A 19923-nucleotide genomic window follows, 5' to 3' on the forward strand; every position below is an offset into this window, starting at 1 on the left:
CTGGACACGTCTGATTTGTTTCATTTGGAGGGGATGGGGCGGCATTAGGGGATGGGCCCCTTTAGGCGGAGATCATCTAGTTAAGCAAGAAGCACCTCTCGGTTCAGATCGAAATTAACCCAGGCTTGGAGTTTCAGCTCCTCCCTCCCTCGCCACCATTATTTTGTGATCTCCAGGCAGCCACCCCGGTCCCTGACGGGGATCTCGAGCACTGGGCTATGGAGTACTAACCAGGACTTGTTATTTTGTTTGTTTGGTTTTTTCCCCCCAGTAGGGATCCATCTTCCCTGCCTAACCCGGGCGTGATACGACTGCGAGGCCGCGCTCGCTTCCGTCCGGGTCCTCGGCCCGCACGGGGAGCGGCAGCCGCCGCCGCCGCCGCCGCCGCCGCCGCCGGGGCGCGAGCACATCCTCCCGGGCGGGCGCGGCCCCGCTCACCCCCAAGTGCTGATTAAGCCGGGCCGGCCGGGCCGCGGGCGCGGAGCCAGGCCGCGCGTGCGCAGTGGGCCGGGCGGCGCGCGGGGCGGCGAGCGCGGCGGGGCCGGAGCGGCGCGAGCGCGCATGCTCACAGCCCGCATCTGCTCACTCCAGCCGGTGCCGCAGCCGGAAAACCGCAGCGGCGGCGGCCGACGGGGAGCGAGCGAGCGAGCGAGCGAGCGGGGCGGCCTGAGGCGGTGCGGGGGCAGCACACACCGCACCCGGGCCTCGCCGCGCGGGGGCCGCCGCCCGCGCCGTCGGCGGGGAGGACGCGCCGGCCGCCGGAGGAGACGGCGACGGGCGGGGAGCCCCGAGGAGGGGCCTGCGAGCCGCCGGCCGTGATTTTTTGACGTTTTCCGCCGGCTCCCGCGCCCCGCGCCCGCCCGAGGCGGGGGGCTGTCCGGGCGCCGAGGGCCGCGGAGCGGGAGGCCGGGGGCGTGCGGGCCATGCCGCCGGCGGGCACAGCCTCCCCAACGTGACCGTCCCGGGCTGCCCACCCCCGGCCGCCTCCGCCCCGCGCTTCCCCCCCGCAGCCCGTGTGACGAGCCGGAGACAAAGGGGAGGCGGCGGCGCCCTCACGCGCGCTCGCGGGGCCGCACATTCCTATGCCGGGCAGCGGCGGCGGCGGCGGCGGCCCGCGCGGGGGGCGGCCGGGCAGCGGCGGGGCCCGCTGAGCCGCGGCGGCCGGGCGGGCCTCGGGCGGGCCCCGACGGCGGGAGCCGCGCCCGGCGCTGCCCCCGGACCCCGCTCCTCTCCCGCACGCACGCAGGCACACACGCACACACGCGCGCGCGCGCACACACACACACCATGTGAAGGGGCGCGCCCCGAGCGCCCGCGGAGCCGCCGGCAAGCATGGGGGACGCCGCGGAGCCCCGGGAGATGAGGAAGACGTTCATTGTCCCGGCCATCAAGCCCTTCGACCACTACGACTTCCCCAGGGCCAAAGTCGCCTGCAATCTGGCCTGGCTGGTGGCCAAAGCCTTCGGGACAGGTAAGCGCGCGCTGTCCCCCCCCCCCCCCACCACCACCCTGCCCCGGCGTTTCCTTTGGGGGGCCGGGGGTCCCGGGGTCCCGGCCGCCGGCGCCCTCCCGGGCGGGTTGAAGCGGGTGCGGGAGACGCGGCGGCGAAGAAAGGCGAAGCCAGAGTCCCGGGCGGCGGGGTCGGGCGCCGGGTGCCCTTGAATGGTCAGGTGGGAGGGATTTGGTCAGTTTCCCTCCCCGGCGAGCCGCGGCGGCGGTCGGTGCCTTTTAAAAAAAAAATTTTTTTTTTTTTAAATTTAAAGGAGCGATTTTGTCTTCCCCACCCCCCTCCCGCCGTGGGGTGGTTTGGGGGACGTGATGTTTCCCCCACCCCCCACTGTGCCACATCCATCGCCCCCGTCCTCATTGTGATCGCGCTGCCGAGACGACATCTGGGTCGTTTCCGTGGCTGCTGGAAGACGCCCGTGGCACGGTCCTTTATGGGTTTTTGACATTTGCAGTGATGGCTGCTGCGGAGCGCCCCGGAATTGTAAGGGCGCCTGGTCGAAGTGCAGTCCGTGTTCGGGTTTTTTAAAAATTTTTATTGTTGTTGGCTATCTGGACGCCAGTACCTGCCTCCCCTGCACATTTCGGGCTCCCGTCGGGTCAGTTACTTTAAAAAAAAAAAAAAAAGCAAAGCAGGGAAAAAAAGGTCAGGATGAGTTGAGCTCAGGAGGGTCGTCAGGAGGGTGCTATTTTCATCTTGTGTCATCAGTGAGACATCCCCCTCTTTCCAAGTGACGTCTGGCTTCATAAATTAAAAAAAAAAATACAAACTTAGGAATTTTTTTAATAGTTTTTTTTTTTTTGAGGGCTTTGGCCGCTGACATATATTGTGTAGCGCTGAAGCAATTAAACGCTCCTTCCCTTGCCCTGTCTTTGTAAAATAACAGGAAAAGGGCCTTCTGTTCTAATTCTTTAGCTGTTGCTGTAGGAGCCCATGTTGTGCAAGGATGAGAAATGAGCTTATCCTTTGAAGATGCTCCTGTGAGGTTGTTTTGCTGATAACCTTTAATTCCATAAGATTTTTGTGTCCCAGTTCATAAAATTTGGATTACGTGAAATATTTGTTGAATAGTTTCCCAGTATTTACCGATTTTTCTTTTGGTGTTGAATGTAATTTGGGGGAGGGGGAAGGGAGATGGCTTATTTCCAAATTTAGGACTGAAAATATGTGGGTAAATGGTTTAATTCAGCTTTACTGGTTAAGCGCATACAGCTAAATGTTTTCAGAGCTCTACTTACAGCTTAACAAGCAAATGGATCTCTAGACAGTTATTTGAATTGTCTACAACTGATTCAGTTCTACAACTGACATCAGGAAGAAATAAAAATTAAAAACTAATTTTGAAATAGCGTCTATTTTAAAGATTTCTTTGGAACCAATGTCTAGTAACACAGAGAGGAAGTATAGAGTAAACCATAGAAAACACAAATAAAATATTTTTCTGACATTTCTGAAATCAAGCGAGAAAAAAGTAGCCGTCTCTTGGTTTTAACTTGCACAACACACTGAATCTAATTTTCACTTAAGAGTTGAAATCAGCATTTATAAAAGGTGGAAAGGGGAAATTTTACATGGTGAATTGTGTCAGTACGTGTAGAAAATGGAAGTTGAAAATAGCAAAATTATTTTCTTTTCCTCTAAATCCAGGAGGATACTTGCACATATCAAAAGGTTGTCCTGGATTCACAAAGGCTACTCTCAGAAAATGGCCTACTTTCTGGATATATGTCAAGCAGTGTTACTAGATTCTGGGCCGCGCAGGGACACATTTTGAACACGCCTTAAGAGAGGTGAAGGAATCTAGATCAGTGGACTCTGCCATGTGCCAGGCACTGCTCGATGCTTCGCATCAAGCTGTGTTTAGGATTCACACCCACCTTGCGGTACAGGTAGAGTCTTCTCATTTTAAGGGAAATGGAAGCCAGCTGACAGAGGTTAGACTGCCCTACTATTGCAGCTACATAAGGGTTTTGGTGTGACTCTTATGGGTCACATATGCTTTTTAAACCCAATGTTTTAAAACGTACTGCTCCACTTTTTCTTAAAGGGACCTTCTAGATATTGTTCTTATTTTGCAGTTGAGGGAGCCAACTCAGATGAATTTGCTTTAAAAATCAAACATCTGAAGTAGACACCAATGGTGGGATTGGTGCTAGAACATACTGTGTCTAAAACCTAATTATGAATTAACTTTGTAAATCATAGAGGTTTAATAAAATTTGGGGAAAAGAAGATTAAACATCTGGTAGGTTGTGGCATCTGTCAGCTCAGGTCTCTGTGACTCCAACATCTGCATTTCACACCCTCTGCACAGTAATCCTTTTATCTGCAAGTGTGAAGAATGTGCAAGTAGTAGATGTTAAGTCTTTTTATTTTTCCCTTGAAAAAGTAGGCAGGAAAGTTCGAATACTTAGTTGCATTTGCCTCGGCAACAGTTGCAATGGATGAAAAGATCATATATAAAATGAAATGAAAAACACTTCTAGAAGACCTTTCAGAGAGTCACTTAGTAACAAGAAATTAACACCTTACGAATGTTAACTTTCTACATTTTATTCTCTTTTTTTTGGTTTGTTTTGGGGCCAGTGATGCTCAGGAGTTTCTCCTGGCTCTGCATTCAGGAATTACTTTTGATGGGGTTTGGGGTTGCGGGGGAGTGTGGGACACCATTTAGGAGGGATGCGAGGTACCGAATCCAGGTCAGTCATGTGCAAGGCAAGTGCCTTACCCACTGGACTATCACTGCAGCCACTAACATTTTGTTCACTCTTTAATCTTTCTAAGTATAATTTTGGAACGGGGCTTCTCCTAGGCTGTTGTTTAGGGGACCACCTGGGTCCATTCTACGTAATAATCAACCTGTTGCTTCTTGGTCCAGTGGCTTGGTGCCACCCGTGATGCCAAAGTCTCAGGCCGTGGCAGGAATCAACTGGGACTTCTAAATGCCAGACATGTGCCCCCTTTCCCCTTGATTCTTTTTTACTCCAAATATCATTCAGACAACATTCAACACATATCATTTGCTGCAGACCACTGGTGTGCAGCATATAGATAACTTATTTAAATGCATTAAGGATATTCAGTTAATCCTCAAAAACAGACTGACTTCTGTGATCACTTTTTTGGGGGAACGAAAGGTGGGCCACACCTGGTGGTCTCGGTAGTGACCCCTGGCAGTGCTCTTGTGTACCATATACCGTGCTGAAATCAAACTGGCGTCCAACCAGGGTCCACCACATCCCAGGCAAGCACCTTTATGCTGTCACTCTAGTCCCTTGTTTATTTTTCTGGTAATAACTGGCTAGGTGCTTGGTGGACATTCCTGGCATTGTTCAGGAGACTCATTTGTTGCTGCAGATAGAACGTAGGCCTCTTGGATACAAACCATGTGCTCCAGCCCATTGAGCTATCTTTTTGGCCCTGAAATCACTTTTGAAAAATCATAATAGGTATTCAGGTGCTGACTTAACTCTTTTTCATTCAGAAACTTCCTAAATTTTTAGATGTTAAAAGGTGATTATGTTCTAAAGGTCACTTAAATAACACCTAGAAATTGTGGACATCTAATGAAGCTATTAATTCATAATAAAGCACTATCATTCTAGTACCTAGAGAACAGATGGAATTTTTACTTAATTTGAAGTCTTACATTAGAGGCTTTGGATTTTATTCTTTTCTTTAACAGTATCCCAACTAGCCCTAATTGTAAGTTTATTTTGTGTAATAAACAGATAGTGTTGATCAAATAAAGAATGATTGTTTAGTTGACTTTGAAAAATAGTCCACTTACCTTAGGCAATTGCAGAAGTTGAATTGTTTCTACTAATATATTTGAACAGCCTAATCTATCAAAGCAACAGTATTACTGAGCTTGCTGTATATATTCTTTCCCTTATATCTTTAGGGGAAAATAGAAGGCAATTGCCTTAACCTCTGAATTCTCTCTCTGGCCTCCGTGGGTAAATTGATAGATGTAAACCTTCCTCGGGTAGTCTTAAGTTCTTAATAAATTCTTAAGTTCAGCATTTTTAACGTGGAATATAAAATCCACTACCTAGTGTCCAGTTTATCATTTTGACTTTATCACTCTTTCTTTTAGACTATGTAATTCAGTAACATACCAATAACATTTGGTATTACAAATAAATACACCTTATATTTATTTCTATGTATACCAACATTTTTGTTTCACGGGTAAGATTATAGTGGCAAGTGAGTGGATAGCTCTGTGGTTAAGAGATTTAAGTAAGAAGGCCTTTTGGGGAAGTTACTGCAGAAGTCTGGGCAGAGATCGTGGCTTGAAATAGGAATAAGAAAGCTGCTCGGGGTGGAGCCGTAGTACAGCAGGGAGGCACTTGCACATGGCCTACCAGGGTTTGATCCCTGGCATCCATATGGTCCTCTGAGTGCCACTAAGAGTAATTCCTAAATGCAAAGTAGGAGTAACCCCTGAGCATCAATGCATGCCCCCCCTTCATCCCCCCCCAAAAAAAATCTTTTCTTGGATGGGAGAAGAAAAGAATAGGAGCTGAGGTTAAGCTTTCCAAGTGTCAGCCCTGTTGGAAGCAGCCTATATAAGGCACTTTATATGTAATATCACATTTTAATCCTCAAGACAGAATTATGAAGTTACTAATCCAAATTTTTCAATGAGGAAAATTGGGTCCAAGGGTTTAAGAACTCATTCCAAAGCTCCTAATTTAGGGAATTGGGATCTGAACTTGGGGGAACTGACTTCTGACTTAAAGCTGTGTCGTTAGCGTAGTATTCTGTGGGTAGGACTAATGGGAAGGAAAAGAGGGAAAAAAAATAGTAGAGATATCCTCTTTCTTTTTCCTTTGTTTCCTTTTTAGGTTGATGGGGGGTTGACCATCCCTAGCTGTCCTCAGGGCTCTCTCCTGGCTTAGTTCTCAGGGATCATCCTGGTGCTGCCGCTCAGGATCATGTGCAGTGCTGGGGACTGCCCCAGTTCAGCCGTGTGCAAGGCTTTAGCCACTGTACTCTCTCTCTAGAGACAGTGTTAATCAGTTTAACAATCACTCACATCCCTCAGACCAACTGGAGCGATAGCACAACAGTAGGGTGTTCACCTTTCACGCAGCCGACCTGTGTTTGATTCCTCCGCCCCTCTCAGAGAGCCCGGCAAGCTACCGAGAGTATCGCACCCGCACGGCAGAGCCTGGCAAGCTACCTGTGGCGTATTGGATAAGCCAAAAACAGTAACAATAAATCTGTCAATGAGAGACGTTACTGGTGCCCGGAACAAATCGATGAGCAACAGGATGACAGTGACAGTAACTCTCTCTCTCTAGCTCAACTCTGCATATTTCTGCTTAACTTTTCTTGACTTTTGTTGTTGTTGTGTGCTGGGGTGGGCAGGGGCATACCCACAGCAGTGCTCAGGTCACTCCTGGCACTGTTCAGAGTACTGGGGCTCGAACCTGGCTTGGCCACATACAAGGCAAGTGCTCTCTCTGCTGTACCATCACTCTGGTCTCCCAATTCTGGATGAGTTTTTGAGATTTACAAGTTGTTATACATTGGCAGAGAGAGAAAGAAAGTAACAGATTGATATGGGAAGTCAGTTTTGATATTGTAAACTTTGACCTTGATCTCTCGAGCTATTTTAAAAAATCACATGAACTAGACAGCTATGTGTAGGTATGAAGTATGATTGAAGTTGAGGTTAAGAAGCAAGCACACCCAACAATGAACAAAAAAAAAATTATGAGCAACAGTTATAAGTCACAATTTGGGAATTTTCTGTATATAGCATTGTAATTGAATTGGGACAGATGAGATCATAGAGGGAAAGAAGTTTGACACAGAATCTAGGCTAGTGAATACTTAGAATGGATTGTGGGTGCTGAGGAAAAGGAGGCAGAATAAGAGCAATCAGAAATGGTCAGAGAACTGAGAAAGTGTAATAATGCAGAGGATATAGGAGAAAGTTTTGTGGAGAGTCTTCTTACTGTTAAGTGGCACAGCAGGTTTTGATTAAACTTTCCCTGCTTCTCTTCCCCTTGTTTTGTTTTATTGGCTGGAGATTGCACTCACTTGGTTGCAGTGCTCATCGGGAATCCCAGTGGCAGAGCAAGGCAGACTCTGCCACTGGACTCCATGCCTGGACCCTGTTCCTCAGTTCCTCAGTTTTTAAAGCCTTGCCTCTGTTCTAAGAGTTTGTGTTTTAGAGAGATATGGTAAGTGTATATTTATAATTATAGAATTCAGCTACTATGTAAGAAACATATAGCTGCAATAGTAGCTTATGGAAGAGGGAGGGGAAGGAGGTCACTTTCAGCCTCAGTGATCTGTGAAGGAAGAGGTCAGAAGTAAGGATGTAGTTAAAGCAAGTCTGAAGGATGTCAGGCGAGTGAGAGTAGGCATTGTGGACGGAGGAAGTGATGTGTTCCTGGAGTGGTGAAACCCAAGTCGTTGTTGGGAAACAGCAAAGATCACTTGGTCTGGAAAGGTTTCTGTTGTAGAGTAGTATGAGATCCAGCCTAAAAGGTAAATCTGTACTCTGATTTATTTGGGGGCCATACCTGGTAGTGCTCAGGAGTGACCCCTGGTGGTGCCTAGATGTGATGCCAGGGAGTGAGTCAGGGTTGGCTACATTGCAAGGCAAATGGCTTCACACCTGTACCATCACTCCTGCCCCTCTCTAATTTATTAAACACATACTTCTTTGCTAAGTATTATTTTGAACATTTTACCAAGAGTATCCCACCCGCACGGCAGAGCCTGGCAAGCTACCTGTGGCATATTCGATATGACAAAAACAGTAACAACACTTCTTATAATGGAGACTTTACTGGTGCCCACTTGAGCAAATCGATGAACAACGGGACAACAGTGCTACAGGGCTACTTGCATTATTTCTTTTAATTCTGAAAACAGCTCCATAAAGTGGATGTTTTATTTCATTTACAGCTTTTTTTATCTACAGTTTTTGCAATTGGGAAACTCAAAAGCAGTTCTTAAACTCTGAGCAAATTTTCCCAACTGCAAAAATTGCAGTCTGGATAACTTTTAGTTGTGAGGCTATCCTGTGTGTTGTAGGAGTTTAGCAGCATTTCCCAGCCCTACCTCCTCCTTCCCAGTTGTGACAACCAAAAATGTCCAGATATTACCACATGTTGGGGTGGGTGGTTGGACAAATGACCTCAGCTTGAGAGAACCACTGCCAAAAAAATAGTTTGTAAGATAGACCTTCAGTGTAAGGTTTTTGATATGGTAAAATGCAAATTAAGTGTTGACATTTCGATTTTATAAACTTTCCACTGGAAATTAGGAAATATGATACTTTGCCCTTTTTAGAAATGAGGAAACAGGTTTAGAGGTATTAAATAACTTGCTCTTCATCGTCTAGCTTCTAGATGGGATCAGAATGTCTTCAGTATCATAAAAAAGCTTTATGATATTCAAATTTATATTCCACTGCTTTGTCATAATTTTCTATATGTTCTTTACAATTTTATTTTCAGCACTGGAAATAAAGGTGTAGAGCACAAAAGCCTTTCAAATGTGAGTTACTTTTTCAGCATTTTTATTTGATTAGTTAGTACAGAAACGGAATATATTTGGCATTGATCTCATTTTAGGGCCTTCCCTCCTCTCTCTCTGGTTCTAGTTTTCCACATATACTACTTTATGGCTCTTTTCTCTTGGTAAATTGCAATATATTTATATTGCTATTATATAAATTAACCATTATATATTTAATAGGGTAGTGACAAGCTTGGGTGCTTTAGTTGACACAATAATCATTTTTATCATATTTAATTCAATTCCACATTGTTTACATAATTTTTCCATTTTTTTAAAGCATTAATTCTTCATCAATATAATATTTTTTCTCCATGCTGTGAATTCCCTTTGTTATGGTATTAAAAAGTAAAATTTTCTAAAATGTTCTTTAATATACCTTTGTATTGTATACAGGTAAAATATAGATAAAATGATGATACTCTTTGACCTTCCATTCTCCCTTCCCTCCCTTTCCCATCTGCCTTCCCTATTTCCTCTCATCTCCGGTATCAGCAGAACATTTTAGACTGAATTTTTGCACAATAGTATCTTTCCAGTTCTCCTACCATATATGCCCTTATTTTTCTGGAACATTTTTTTTAAAGTACTCTGTTTTAGTTTCCTGGCTTCCTGAATAATCATAATAAAAAGTATTTGTGTACTGCTTTAAGTTCTTCAAAATACCAAATTGCAAAATATTGGGCTCAATCCATTTCATACTTAGAATGATGCTTTTAGATATTACTGTATGCTGTTGTGGGAGTGGGATGCGGTTATTCTTCCTCCCTTCTCCCCCCCATTTTTGGGCTGCACCTCGTTCTGGGGGCTGCTGAGGTCTGGGAAGTGGGATGGCACCTTGTTCAGGGCTTGGTACAGTTGTGGTTTGTGCCCATGATTCAGTTAGGAATGCTCAGTAGCCCTTTGAGCTATTTTCCCAACTTGAGATTGCATTTTTTTCTGGAAACGCTTTTCACTGCAAACTAGAGAAAAGAAAGCAAACGAAGAATATGGCAACAGAGCAAACAGCTCTCTCTGTAACCTTCATAGCTGCACTTTATCATGCCTAATTTATGAACTATCACTTTCTATTTTCTTGAGATAAACATTCATCTCTCCAACACATACATAGCTTGCAAACATAGATTGCAAGGAATGCATGTGTGTGATCTTTACAAGCTATCTTGAAATTGCTACACACCCTATTCCTAGCCCTCTTGTTCATACCATTTTCTGTCTCTCAAATGGGAGCTCGGGATAAAAGATAAGTCATTTGTCTTCACAAAAGAAAATTTGTAAAATAGCTAATATGTGTGTGTGTGTGTGTGTGTGTGTAGGTCACACAATGTTCTTTTGTTCTTTCCCTTTTTTGATCTTTTTGGGTCACACCTGGCAATGCTCAGGAGTTAGTCCTGGCTTTGCATTCAGGAATTACCCTTGGCAGCGCTCAAGGACCCTAGGAGATGCTGGGGATCGAACCCAGGTAGCTGCCTACAAAGCAAATGTCCTCCCCGCTTACTATAATTCTGACTCCAGAGATCACTCTTGTTAGGACTTGGGGGCCCATATGCCATGCCGGGAATGAACAGGGTTTGGCTGTGTTCATGACAAGCCCTTAACTCCTATACTACTCTCCAGCCCTGATAATTTCACTTTTTTTACACTGGCATTCCACTACTGCTCTCAGGACTGTCTTTTTCAGCCGTTTTCCATATCTATTTTGATGGCAGCATAATTTTTTTCTCTGTCCTGTAGAATTTTGCATTATAACAAATTTTAAAGCAAATCACTGTGTCACTGTCATCCTGTTGCTCATTGATTTGCTCAAGCGGGCACCAGTAATGTCTCCATCGTGACTTGTTACTGTTTTTGGCATATCAGATACACCACAGGTAGCTTACCAGGTCTTCTAACTGAAAAGAGGAGCCATGAGAGAGCACCAGTTCATGTGTGTTGGAGATAAGGGTGGGAGGAAACAGGGTTGAGTTTGAAGAACATTTAAAATGCTGGTAGGAGCTGGAGAGACACCTCTGTGAACTAGAGTGTAGGCTTTGTATGTAGTAGGTATGAATTTGATCCCTGGCACTGTATAGGGTGCCCTAAACAGTGTCAGGAGCAATTCCTGAGCACCAAGTTAGGAGCAGCTCCTGAGCACCACTGGTTATGTTCCCAACCCCCTTTTTTAAAATGCTGGTGTGTTTCTTAGGTCTTTGGAAATTCTTAGGTGGAGCTTAGAAGATCTCAGGGATGAGAGAATATAGATGGTAATTAAAATAAAAAATGTAATTGCTACTCACTTTGAGGGAAAAATGAGGAGAGAAGGGAACTTAAGACAGAAAGAGGGCCAGCAAAGCCAGACAGAATAGTGAGAGGAAGAAAGAAAATCAGACCCAGGGGCCGGAGCGATAGCACAGCGGGTAGGGCGTTTGCCTTGCACGCGGCCAACCCGGGTTCGGTCCCCGGCATCCCATATGGTCCCCCAAGCACCGCCAGGAGTAATTCCTGAGTGCAAAGCCAGGAGTAACCCCTGAGCATCGCTGGGTGTGACCCAAAAAGCAAAAAATAGGAAAAAAAAAAAAAGAAAATCAGACCTGTTATGGACCTTGAGGCTACGGAAGGAAACTTTTAAGGATAAAGGAATATAAAGAGCAATTGAAGAGGCCTCCAGAACTTCATTGGATTTAGCAGCAAAGACATTGATGGCAATATATCCGTGGGAATGTGGGGGCAGAACCTATTGATTAGGAGAAGTTGAAAGTGAGAGATTGTATCAGGATGTTTCACTTGTGATAGGAGAAAATCCACCTCGAACAATAAAGAGGTTATATTGGTTCATATAACTGGAAAAGGTCTGAGATAGGATGAGATTTGGGAATGGTTTTGATCAACTCCCTTTTCCGGATTCCTGTGTTGTGTCCTTCACCTGTGAGTTAGCAAGTGGCTATAGTTTTTCCAGACTTCACACATTCATGTATCACATTCAAACGTCTTTCCTAATCATTGAAAGTTTGTATTCAACTCTTGCCTTTTTTTTTCTTTTCTTTTAAACAAACAAAGCCAGTTATTGTAGAAATTTCTTGAATGTGTGGAGTAGTAGTAAATGTTTATGAACTCTTCACCCAGCCTTCCTAGTAACAGTGGCCAGCCTTGATTCATCTGTTAACTGCTCTCTGCCACACAGCTCCCTACCTTCACTAGTTTGAAGCAAATCTTAGCACATTCATTGGGAGATATATATATATATACATATATATATGCATATATATATATATATACACACACATATATATACCTGAAACTCAGGGTTCCCCTTTTATGTTTTAATTGGAGAGGGAGGTTTAGACAACATTCTTTTTTGGTGCTCTTATGTGATGGTGGGGATTTGGATCAAAATTGGCTACGTCCAAGGCCAACACCTTACTTCCTATATTACCTCTTTGACCTGGCATTGTCCTTTTAAAACTACCATAGTATTGCCTTTACTGACAGCACACCACTAAGAACCATTAAGGTTTCTCTGATTACTCCATCTATATTTTTTTGTTTTACGGTTTAGTTGTTACTGTTTTTGGCATATCGAATACACCACAGGTAGCTTGCCAGGCTCTGCTGTGCGGGCGAGATACCCTCGGTAGCTTGCCGGACTCTCCGAGAGGGACAGAGGAATCGAACCCATGTCATCCGCATGCAAGGCAAATGCCCTACCCGCTGTGCTGTCGCTCCAGCCCTCAAGTCTCACATGGAGATGTTACTGGTGCCCGCTCAAGCAAATCGATGAGCAACGGGATGACAGTGACAGTGACGGTTTAGTTACTCCAGTCAATATTCAAACAAGGTTCCTATGTAACATCCCTTTCAAAATACACAAAATTCATTTTGTTTTCCTTGCAGTGTACTGGAGAAACCAGGGTATTTGTCTTACAAAGTTCCCCATAGTTTAACAGGTTTCCAATTGTCTCTTGTATTCCTTATAATTTGGTTGACCTCGAGAATTACATGGGTTTAGTTTGACTTCTCTCTCTTTTCCCTTCCTCTGGCTCTCCCAGTTTTCTCTCCCTTTCTCTTTTCCTCCCCCTCATTCTTCCCCTTCCATATAGGCATTACTTTATTACATTGATTAGTTGCAGCCTTCTAATACACCATAAGGTAAACTGCCCCAGAGCCCAGGGAACATAAAGACTCACAAACCAAAAATACTTAAATCACATGGCTAACTCATTTTACTATGAGAAACAAGGGGAAAGAGGTTGTACAAGTTTTTATACTTGGGATAAAATACAAGCTGATGTTTGGTGTGCAGTGTTCCGAGATGTTTCCATTTGCCATGATAACCTGTCCCCACTGATGGGATGGCCTTAGGGAACCTGGAGGTCCATAGTTTGCTTTGCCAGCGACAAAGTTGATCTGTCAGAGAGGCATGGGCTAAGCACTCCTGTCAAGCAGTAGCATGCTAATGAGCCTGATGAAAACCCTGGGTTTGTATTCCTAGAACATTGGGCCAGAATAGGTGTAACCAAGAGGTGACCACATTAAGGACTCAAGAATATTAAGTGTCCATGTGTATTTAGTGCTCATTGCCTATTGTTTAATCTCAGCAGCATGAATCTTTAGTGTTGGGTACATAGTGTAACCTCATGACTATTATTTTGTTTTTCCATCTCTGTGTATTTAACATATGAGTAAACACTTAACTTTATTTAATATATTTTATGAATTCTGTTTATTCTAACTTTTTTTTTTAACCAGCACCTGGATTAAACTATCTTAAAACTTGAGTTTTACCTTTCACAAGCTACAAACCTACTCATCTTTTGTAATTTAATTAAATAGTCTCAAAAATAAGAGTACTTTCTGCTGAGGTACAAAAAAGGCAGGAAGAATGCTTTCGGTTTTCCCCCCTTTTATTTAAAGGGGGAAGTTGGATTGCTGCCCTGCAAGAATCTACAGAGTATGCATACTACTGAGGCTCTGGGCTGGGTTTGCAAGAAATGCACAGGGCTAGCAGGGACAGGAGAAGATGGGCAGGGTTGGGATCATCCTTTCTTCGATGATTGGAGGAAGAATTTCAGTTCTTAGTTAATATTTTTGGTTTTTGTTTGTTTTGTTTTTGGGTCACCCGCCCAGTGATGCTCAAGGGTTATTTCTGGCTCTGCTCAGGAGTTATTCCTGGTAGTGCTTTGGGGACTAAATGGGATGCCAGGGATTGAACCCAGGTCAGCCACCTGCACGGCAAACACACTACCCACTGAATTCTGTCTCCAGCCCCAGTTCTTCAGTTTCAATGAAGTTGAAATTCATGAGCAACTCTAGCAGTTTGGTGATGCTTTGGAGCATGTGAACTTGCTTATGGGAAATAGGCACACTTTGGCTTTCCGAGAGAGTAACTTGAAGTAAATACTGTAATTCAAGGGAAAAGTAATGATAACCAAGGAGATGTGGGTTGAGATATTTTGAGAATGGGATGGAGTTGAATTAGATTTGGTGATGGGCTTTATTTGGGTTGATGTAGAATGAGGTATTTATTAGAGACGCTTAGGTCTCTAATTTGTCTAGTTATATAGATGGTGGTATAGTTCTTGGTATAGGGGACACTGGAAGATGATCAGGGGGCAAAGATAATTTTAGGTTATTTTAAGGTTTTTGTAAAATTTTCCAGTGAGTTTAGATGTAAAAGAATAATATCAAAAACCTCCTCAAATGCTCTTTATTGTGATTTACCAACTGTTAACATTTTGTTGTTTTATCAGTTTCTCCCTTTTTCTCTCTTCCACAAATGTGTTTCTGTATATATGGTGTATGTCTCTGCACATGTATTTTCTATTTTCAGATTACATTAGAGACATCTTACCTCCCACCTCCAAATATTTTTTTTTTGTTTGTTTGTTTTGCTTTTTGGGTCACACCCGGCGATGCACAGGGGTTACTCCTGGCTCTGCACTCAGGAATTACTCCTGGCGGTGCTCAGGGGACCATATGGGATGCTGGGAATCGAACCCGGGTCGGCCGCGTGCAAGGCAAACGCCCTACCCGCTGTGCTATTGCTCCAGCCCCCGCCACCTCCAAATATTATCCTCTGTCTCCTAAGATAAAGTATCCTTCCGTAAAATAAAAACTAGGAATTTAACTTTGACAAAATAAAACTTCAATAAAATACTATTTAATTCAAAGTTTATATTCAAGAGGCTGGAGTGATAGCACAGCGGGTAGGGCGTTTGCCTTGCACGAGGCCAACCCGGGTTCGATTCCCAGCATCCCATATGGTCCCCTGTGCATCGCCGGGTGTGACCCAAGAAGCAAAAAAATAATAATAAAATAAAATAATAAACGTAAAAAGCTTTTTTAAAAAAAAGTTTATATTCAAATATGTCAATTGCTTCAATCTTTCAATCTTCATTATCACTTTCCCTACTACCCATCTGGATCCATTCCAGTATTATGCATCATATCTAGTTGACTTGTCTTCTAAAGACTGAACAGTTCTTTGGTCTGTTTCAAACTCTCGTGATGCTGGCGCTTTTAAAGACTCAGCACTGAGCTGTGTTCTGCACTGGCCAGGAAGCCTCTTCCCTGAGCGTGGCCTTCGTTCTTGCCAGACTTCCCTTTGCTCTCTGTGCCTGGTCTAAGCAGTTCTCTGCACAGACTAACTGGGCCACTTCCTCACTTCTGCTCTGCTCTGCTACTCTGGCATGTGTTGCCCTCATGTAGCCAGTGTTCTCTGGCACTTTGGATCTGACTAACTATGATGATGGTGATGATGGGGTCCAAAATCAGATGCTGGAAATGTTCCAAAAGGATTAGATGACGTGAAGGAAAAATGCAGAGACCTATTCCCAGAGAAGCATTGATGGAAACACAGAACTGGAGATCATTTCCTACCACCTACTTTTGCTCTCTGATACCACATCATCTTCCTTGGCTTTTTTCCCCTTCCCATTTTGGGGAGAGGGAGGTTGGGGGGGGGGGACCCAGGGACACAAACCCAGCAGTGCTCAGGGTCTATTCCTGGCTCTGATTTAGGGGATCGTTCCTGCTGGTATTCAGGAGGCCATGCAGTGGTAAGAAGCAAATCCAGGCCTCTTGCTTACAAAGTCCAAACCTTCTACATACAAAGCATTTTACTAGCATTACTTCCCTTTAAGCGTAAATACACATACTTACACTCACACACTTTGGTTCTTTTTAGTGGGAAAGGCAGTTAGAACCAAGATACATACTCAGGCATCATTTGCGCAGTAAAGAACTGCATATACAGTGATGGTCCCATAGGCCTTATCACATTGCCTAGGTGTGTAATAAACTGTCCCATCAAGCTTTGTGTAATTACACAATGATGAAATCACTTGTGGCACATTTCTCAATATGTCCCTGTTATTAAGGGACCCAGGTTAAGCTTATTGTTACTGAGCTTTAACAGGCAGGCAGAAAACACTCAGATATGTGTGTACGTTAGAGTACTGCTACATGTTTCTTTTGTAGGTAGATATAAAACTATGCCTTTATACTGCTTATTATTATTTATTTTTTTTTCTTTTTTGGGTCACACCCAGCAATGCACAGGGGTTACCTCCTGGCTTTGAACTCAGGAGTTACTCCTGGCGGTGCTCAGGGGACCATATGGGATGCTGGGAATTGAACCCGGGTCGGCTGTGTGCAAGGCAAACGCCCTACCCGCTGTGCTATTGCTCCAGCCCCTATTTTTTATTATTATTTCAGCCTGTGCCACAAAGTTTACTTTTTGTCCTTCCTATTTTTTCGTAACTCCCCTTGTCACTGAGAAACCTGACTCTCATTTTGAGTTTGAGGTTTCTTTTTGTCATCCAAGCAAAGAGTTGAGTGGGCTGGTGACTTAGGAGGATCTAGAGTTCAGAAGAGGTACGTTAGTCTCAGCGGGCAGTGGGAGGAGGTAATTTAAGCTCAGGAATGCTGTACAACACTTAACACATGATTTTATAAGTGGAGGGAGGAGGCAACCAACTTTTAATTAGATCTTTGAAGGCAAAATTCTATGTTTAGGTACTTTGTATTCTTTCAGTAAATATGTGAGTGCCTGCTGTATTCTAGATACTGTTTTATGGCTAGTGACACAGGCCAAAGATGTACCTTACTTTGCTGGGGTTACATTATAGTGGGAAGAGGCAGAAATGAAATAGCAATTTAGTAATGTTGAGAATTAAAATAGGATATCTGGATGGTTACAGAAGGTGTATCGTTATTTAACTAGACCTAAGTGGAAAGAGACACCTCTCTGAAGGTTAAAGGGAGGAACTTCAGGGACAGAAGGAACAGATAGTGTACAGACCAAAAGTTGTGAACTTGACATGGCCTCACAGTCCATACATGGCTGCAAATAGCAAGATTTTTTTTTTTATTTTTTTTTTTTTATTTTTTTTTTTTTTGCTTTTTGGGACACACCTGGCGATGCACAGGGGTTACTCCTGGCTCTGCACTCAGGAGTTACTCCTGGCGGTGCTCAGGGGACCATATGGGATGCTGGGATTTGAACCCGGGTCGGCCGCGTGCAAGGCAAACGCCCTACCCGCTGTGCTATCGCTCCAGCCCCCAGCAAGATTTTTTTTATGGCAGAATGAAATTCCACCATACATTTTACTGCAACTTCTCTATTCATTTATTCATTGAGAGACACAGGTTATTTTTTTGTCCTGATATATCAGTAGTTTGCAACTAGCCTGCCCGATCAGTATTCATCAACAAGGTTGATACCAGAGGTCTACTACAGTGTTTAACTTCTAGTCTAGTTTGGGTCACACCTGGTGGTGCTCAGGTTTTACTCCTGGTCTGTGGATCACTCTTAGTGGGGCTCTAGGGACCATAAGGGATGCCAGGGATTGAACCTGGATCAGCTGCATGAAAGACAAGTACCCAACCTCTGGTGCTGTTGCTCTGGTCTGCCATTTTTTTTTTTCAAAGCCCAAATTTTCCCCTTTATACCATGCTAATTTCTAATAGTAAGGAATGTAGATTAATTATACTACATTATACCTTAGCCAAAATGCATAGAAGTGATGAAATAAAGAATAATTATAAGAAATTTAGTTTTGAGAGGAAATACTGTTGCAGATCTATATTGGCCTAGGGGAAGAGGAGGGTTTTTCAGTGTAGGTCACATAAGAAGGCCTGAGTCTGGGACAGTGATAGAGCACATGCCTCGCCTGACTTAGTGTCTGGGGTTGGTTTTGGTCCACTGCAAAACAGACAAAGTAGGTGCACAAAGTAAACTCTTATCACTACTGCAGAATCTGGGGGCTCTCTTCTGAACAAGGCTGTTGCCTACAAAAACAAACAAAAGAAACACTTTTAATTTCTCAAAGATTGAGTGTTTAGTGAGTGTACCAAACACTGTTAGGCGATGAAAACTTTTATCCTGATCATAAGATAAACATGGTCTTTGTACTCCGATCATGTGTAATGATGTACTCAAATGTAGTACTTTCTTGTCAACAGTGGATTTTTTTTTCCATTTTGATAAGGCAAAAAATGATTATAACTTTCTTCAGTTATTTGCTGTGGTTCCTGTCATTGACTATTTTTGTGTCTTTTGAATAACATTTTGTTTTGAATAACATTCAGTGATTTGTTGTTGCTATGAGCAGGGTTGATTCTTTTCAGCTGTGATGCTCACCTTGGGTTGCACACTTCAGTTGCAGTGTTTGCACATACCTGACTGAGCCAGAGATTTCACTGGTGTTTTGCACACTCAGCATCAGAGATTGACCTGTGACATCAGTTCTTGCAAGGCAGATATATATATATTTCACTGTATCACTGTCACTGTCATCCTGTTTCTCATCGATTTGCTCGAGCGGGCACCAGTAACTTCTCCATTGTGAGACTTGTTGTTACTCTTTTGGCATATCCAATATGCCATGGGTAGCTTGCCGGGCTCTCCGAGAGGCGCGGAGGAATCGAACCCAGGTCAGCGCGTGCAAGGTGAACGCCCTACCCACTGCGCTATCGCTCCAGCCCATATATATATTTAAATATGGAAAGTAAGGCAGTATTCCTAAGATCGAGTTTGGTGAAATTTTTTTTTTTTTGCTTTTTGGGTCACACCTGGTTCTGCACAGGGGTTACTCCTGGCTCTGCACTCAGGAATTATCTCTGGCAGTGCTCAGGGGACCATATGGGATGCTGGGAATTGAACCCGGGTCGGCCGCCTGCAAGGCAAACGCCCTACCCGCTGTGCTATCGCTCCAACCCCCGAGTTTGGTGAAATTTTTGAAGTGTATTTTACTCTACATATTTATTTTTACTCTACTGATTTATTTGGGCTTTGGGACTGTAGCCAGAGTGCTAAGGGCTCACTCCTGACTTGTGCTTAGGGATGACTCCTGGCAGGCTCAAGGGACCATGTGGAGTTCTTGGGGTTTGCCACATGCATGTCAAATACTATGCCTACTTTACTCTTTCTCCAGCCCTCCACCCTACTTTTGAAATCTGTATCATGTAGTGGTGTGTGGATGCAACTAGTAACTAACCAGGCCAGCTTTATAGAAAATTGCCTTGAGCAATACTATCTCTACTCCCTGTACCTGTACCTCAAGCATTTCAGGTGATTGTTAATTTCAAAACTTAGATCAAATTAGGATTTATAATAACATGATTAAGGTAGGTTCTGCTTATATCCTGGTGCACAAGAAAAACTTGTCTCTTATCCTTTGCAATTTTAGGAGTGGTGTTTCACCTCTCCTTAAATATTAATTTATTTTTGGTTGTTTGTTTTTTGGAGCCACATCCTGAGTTGTTTAGGCTACTCCCAGAATGTTGATAGGGAGTTTGCTCATAGAAGTGCTTGAGGGGGAAGGGTGGGTAGGGATGGGGAGAGGTCCTTGCGATTCTAAGATTGAACAGCATGTGTACTAGTCCTTTGA

At 44.1% G+C, this 19923-nt stretch overlaps 1 protein-coding gene across 4 annotated transcripts in view; it reads left to right on the forward strand.

Annotated features, from left to right (window-relative positions):
• The first annotated feature begins 601 nt into the window (after window positions 1-601).
• The window catches only part of CAMSAP2 (calmodulin regulated spectrin associated protein family member 2), an 83217-nt gene continuing 63895 nt past the window's right edge, over window positions 602-19923 (forward strand). For all 4 annotated transcript variants that reach the window (XM_055144327.1, XM_055144328.1, XM_055144329.1 and 1 more), the window contains exon 1: window positions 602-1471. In XM_055144327.1, coding sequence (XP_055000302.1) covers window positions 1333-1471 — 139 coding nt within the window. In that variant the 5' untranslated portion in view covers window positions 602-1332. The remainder of the gene's footprint in view (window positions 1472-19923) is intronic.

The sequence above is a fragment of the Sorex araneus genome, chromosome 7 (genome assembly GCF_027595985.1).
Source record: "Sorex araneus isolate mSorAra2 chromosome 7, mSorAra2.pri, whole genome shotgun sequence".
NCBI lineage: Eukaryota > Metazoa > Chordata > Mammalia > Eulipotyphla > Soricidae > Sorex > Sorex araneus.